General features: G+C 39.2%; 1 protein-coding gene across 1 annotated transcript; it reads left to right on the top strand.

Annotated features, from left to right (window-relative positions):
• The first annotated feature begins 1,054 nt into the window (after positions 1–1,054).
• Positions 1,055–4,081, top strand: tl/lrr (toll-like leucine-rich repeat). Its single transcript, NM_001123691.1, is given in 2 exon segments — positions 1,055–1,094; positions 1,852–4,081. Coding segments are annotated over 2 exon segments (1,995 nt in total). The 5' UTR covers positions 1,055–1,074; the 3' UTR covers positions 3,827–4,081.
• Positions 4,082–4,735: the final 654 nt, after the last annotated feature.

Here is a 4,735-nt window from a genome sequence, read left to right as displayed (position 1 = left end):
AGCGATGCCCATGGTAAAACAGGCTTTTGGGCAGTAGAGTCCTCTATCATTCTCTATGATAAGGCTCACTCATTTGTGAAGTGTGACCCCTTGTGGACTACTAGAGGCTGCTATTTGATGATGCTTATTCATCCTTATTGACTTAAAGTCGTTCCTATTTCATTAGTTCAATATATACGGTGGCTAGGAAAAACTCCCTAGAAAGGCCAAAACCTAGGAAGAAACCTAGAGAGGAACCAGGCAATGAGGGGTGGCCAGTCCTCTTCTGGCTGTGCCGGGTGGAGAATATAACAGTATATGGCCAAGATGTTCAAATGTTCATAAATGACCAGCATGGTCAAATGATAATAATCATAGTAGTTGTCGAGGGTGCAACAAGTCAGTAACACAAGAGTAAGTGTCAGTTGGCTTTTTCATAGCCGATCTTTGAGAGTATCTCTACCGCTCCTGCTGTCTCTAGAGAGTTGAAAACAGCAGGTCTGGGACAGGTAGAACGTCAGGTAGCACGTAATACACCATTTTACAGTTCTACAAGTTCACATTAGTGGACTAAAGGTAAGCAGCGGTGGAATTCAAATCTAATTGTGTGGAAATTGAGTAAGAAAGGAGTTTCCAAAATAACAGGGGAACATTTTTGGCATGCAAAATGTTTTGAGCTGCGTGCCCGGTGGTCCGATATTGGTTAATTCCCGGAGTGATATTTTTTCACTAATTCCACCCCTGATTGTAAATGGAGTATTGAGACAGAAAGAAATTCCCCTGGTTCTACACATTCAATTAGCATAATGTGCAATAACAATGTAATTGTGACACAATTTTGCACAACATGCTTACACAGGGGGAAAGGTTTTTCCCTGTGTTTCAAGAGGACGCTTTGACGTAAGTCAAAACCACAGGACTATAAAAACTGAACTAAGTCAGTTAGAACAGAAGTAAAGTTATCTCATGTAGATCACTCTCAAAAATTGCTGGATAAGAAAGTCCGTTTCTGGGGAAGAGTTTATGAAAACCAGTGCTTCAAGTTATCTGCGAGGGGAGATCTCAAACATATTCACAAGCTGTAAACACATTTTTATGAGCGCGCATCACTTCAGGTAAGCTACAACTTTTCATTCATTCTTTGATTATTGATTATTCATTTTTTTGTTGAAGTTGATTGGTGGTTTAATGTGATTGACTTTTTTTTGTAACCTTTTTTGACTTAACTTAATACATGGGGAAAATATTGATTTGTTTTTAAACATTATTTGAACCTGATTGTTGACTTGGATTTGTATTGAACTTTGGGGAAAAAATTGTCCAAGAACTTAAATGTCCAATGCAGCCATTTTGATCTCACCATCAAATCATTTCTGGGTAATAACTAAGTATCTATCTTTGATTGTTTTTAATTAAAATGGTAAAAAATAAAATAAAATAGCTTCTACCATTCTATCATTTTGATCTCATAGTTCCGTCTATGAATTTGAGAGTGGTGACATTTCTCCAGCCCCATCCCTCAGCTGTTTACCTCAAAAAGTGACAATCCCAGATTGCACCTTTATTCATTGATATAATACAAACAGGCCTGGGGAAGCCATGTTACACCAGGCTAGAGCAAGGCTGTGTACTCAGAACACACAAAGTAGGGGATTTACATTAGCAGGCTGGGACAGAACCAGTGCACTATGGACCTTTAGTGCAAACAGACAGTTAAACATAAACTCCCTAGCCAAGGATGTCTCATCTGAAGGGGATACCCCAAGACTGAAATATCTATTCAATGAATGTATGTATGGTAGCCCTGTACTGATATAAACATCATTTTAATTCTATTAAAATATTTTCCATTATTTTCTACTTTTGTGCAAGGGGGATGATGAAGAAGTGTATACTGCTGGCTGTCTTTGGAGTCTACCTGCAGGTGGTGAAATGCACCCCAAGATGTCCACTATATGGTTCTATAGCAGTTTGCACCAACCTGTCTCTATACCAGGTCCCTGCACTGCCTCCATACATTACCCATGTGTATATGAGGGATAACTACATCAGTGAGATAAACGAGACATCCTTCTCTGGGCTTGAAGGGCTAAAGGAACTGGACCTCAGTTGGCAACGAGTCAATGGGCTTACTATAAGAAATAACACCTTTCAAAGACTGGCAAACTTGGCAGTGCTCTATTTAGGACATAATAGAGGTTTACAGATTGAGCCAGATGCGTTTGTGGGACTGTCCAACCTGAGAACACTCTCTCTGTATGTGTGTGACCTGACTGGGTCCATATTACAGGGAGACTATCTCAGGCCCCTGGTCTCTTTGAAAACTCTAGATCTATATGGTAACCAAGTGAAAAGAATCCAACCTGCACCATTCTTTGTGAACATGACAGATTTCCAAGAGATAAACATTACCCTAAACCAGATGGAAAGCATATGTGAGGAAGATTTGCTTGGCTTTCGTGGCAAACACTTTCGGTTGCTCAACTTGAACAGCGTCTATCTATATGGTATGACTCAAAATGATTTTGACTGGAAACGATGTGGAAATCCCTTTAGGAACATGTCTATAGAGACACTTGACTTATCTTCCAATGGATTCAACGTGGACAAGGCTAAATTGTTTTTCAATGCAATCCAAGGAATGAAAATTCACCATATTATTCTGAAACACAGCACCATGGGAAAATCATTTGGTTTCAGCAATGTCAAAGACCCAAACAAGAAAACATTCAATGGCCTCAAGAATAGTGGCATCAAGATTCTAGATTTTTCCAAATGCTTTATATTTGCTTTGCAATATGCAGTATTCAGTTCACTAAGAGAGGTAGAGGACATAACATTAGCCCAAAACAAAATTAATCAGATTGACAGGGGAGCGTTTTGGGGTCTTGAAAATTTACAAAGGCTCAACCTGTCACACAATCTTATTGGGGAAATCTATTCTTACACATTTGACAATCTACCCAATATTTTAGAATTAGATTTATCTTACAATCATATTGGTGCATTGGGATATCAAGCATTTACAGGACTTCCAAACCTACAAATCCTGGATCTTACAGGAAACTCTATTCGGCAACTAGGTACATATGGTTACCTTGCACCACTACCAAACCTGCAACTTCTTCATTTGGCTGATAATAAGATCACATCCTTAGAGGGCCTCTTGGGCTTTGCTAACAGTAGTATCATACTGAATGTTCAAAACAACAGGTTAACTAATTTAGAGGATGTATACATTGTGTTAGCTAAATTCATGCGCATTGAGCGTATCTGGTATGGTAACAACAACATTAAGTGGTGCATCTTTAGCAATAATATTTCAGTGCCTGCTGTAAACTCTCTAAAGCTGCTGGAGCTAAGGAACATCGCCCTGCAGATTTTATGGGGACATGGAGAGTGTTTGGATGTATTTGAAAATCTTATCAAGCTTTTTAGTCTGGATTTAAGCTTTAACTCGCTGAGGGCTCTCCCAAATGGCATATTCAAAGGTCTCGTCTCTCTGGAAGAGATGGATCTCAGCTTCAACTCTCTCACATACCTCCAACCAGACATTTTCCCAGTGAGTCTCAAAACAGTTGACCTCTCTTACAATTTCCTCTCCTCTCCTGACCCAGCGGCTTTCAGGTCTCTCAGCTGGATCAACTTATATAGGAATCGTTTCCACTGTGACGGTGGCCTGAAGGACTTTCTGACGTGGATGAACAGGACTAATGTGACTTTTCCAGACCCCGGTGTGGCTGAATTCAGCTGTGAGTTCCCCTTGGATCTCCATGGTGTCAGCCTGTTGAATTACAGCAAAGTCATAATGGAAAAGTACCCAAAACCATCTTTGACAAAAATGTAAAACAAGACCATTAGAGTTTGGTATTACGTGTGTCATTTTCCATGCTATCTACTCTGTTTACGTTTGCTATTGGGAATCACATTTTATTTTGTTGCCTACAATATCCTGACTGTCATATGGAATAACGTATGATATAAATACCTCATCAACACATCTTTAGTTTGTCACACAGCGTAAAACAAATCAGCCAAAAGACAGTAAAAAGGTGTCTTCCAAAAGCATTATTTTCAAATGTTTGTATAAAGGAAAATACATATATATATTGTCATTCTGTGCGTTTTTCCGTTATCTCACCACAAGACCCAATCCTTTGGGAAGTGTGAGCCCCTGTGGACTATTAAAGAGGCTGCTATTTGATGCTTATTTAAGCAATAAGGTCCAAGGGGGTGTGGTATATGGCCAATATACCACGACTAAGGGCTATTCTTACACACAACGCAATGTGGAGTACCTGGATACAGCCCTTAGCCCTGGTATATTGGCCATATACCACAAACCCAGAGGTGCCTTATTGCTATTATAAACTGGTTACCAACGTAATTAGAGCAGTAAAAATAAATGGTTTGTCATGCCCGTGTTATATGGTCTGATATACCACCGCTGTCAGCCAATCAGCATTCAGGGCTCGAACCACCCAGGTTATAGCTATCCTTATATAGCCATTCATTTTTCATGAATTCAATATATTGTCTTATTCCAGACAGATTTCATTTTGTGTGCAGGGTTGCGATTTTGTCAACATTACATGTCATTTCAGATCATGTCTGTCCTGCTCCCAAAGACATTACCAATACGAACTTAATTTATTTTTGAATTAAGATAAATGTTATTGTATTCTGAGAGGCTAATATGATTGTATCAACAATTACATTTTGAGCTATTCAGAATGTTTGAATTCAGAGTGAATGT

This window comes from Salmo salar, chromosome 15 (genome assembly GCF_965601325.2).
Source record: "Salmo salar chromosome 15, fSalSal1, whole genome shotgun sequence".
Lineage (NCBI taxonomy): Eukaryota > Metazoa > Chordata > Actinopteri > Salmoniformes > Salmonidae > Salmo > Salmo salar.
This window is presented reverse-complemented; position numbering and strand designations above follow the sequence as displayed.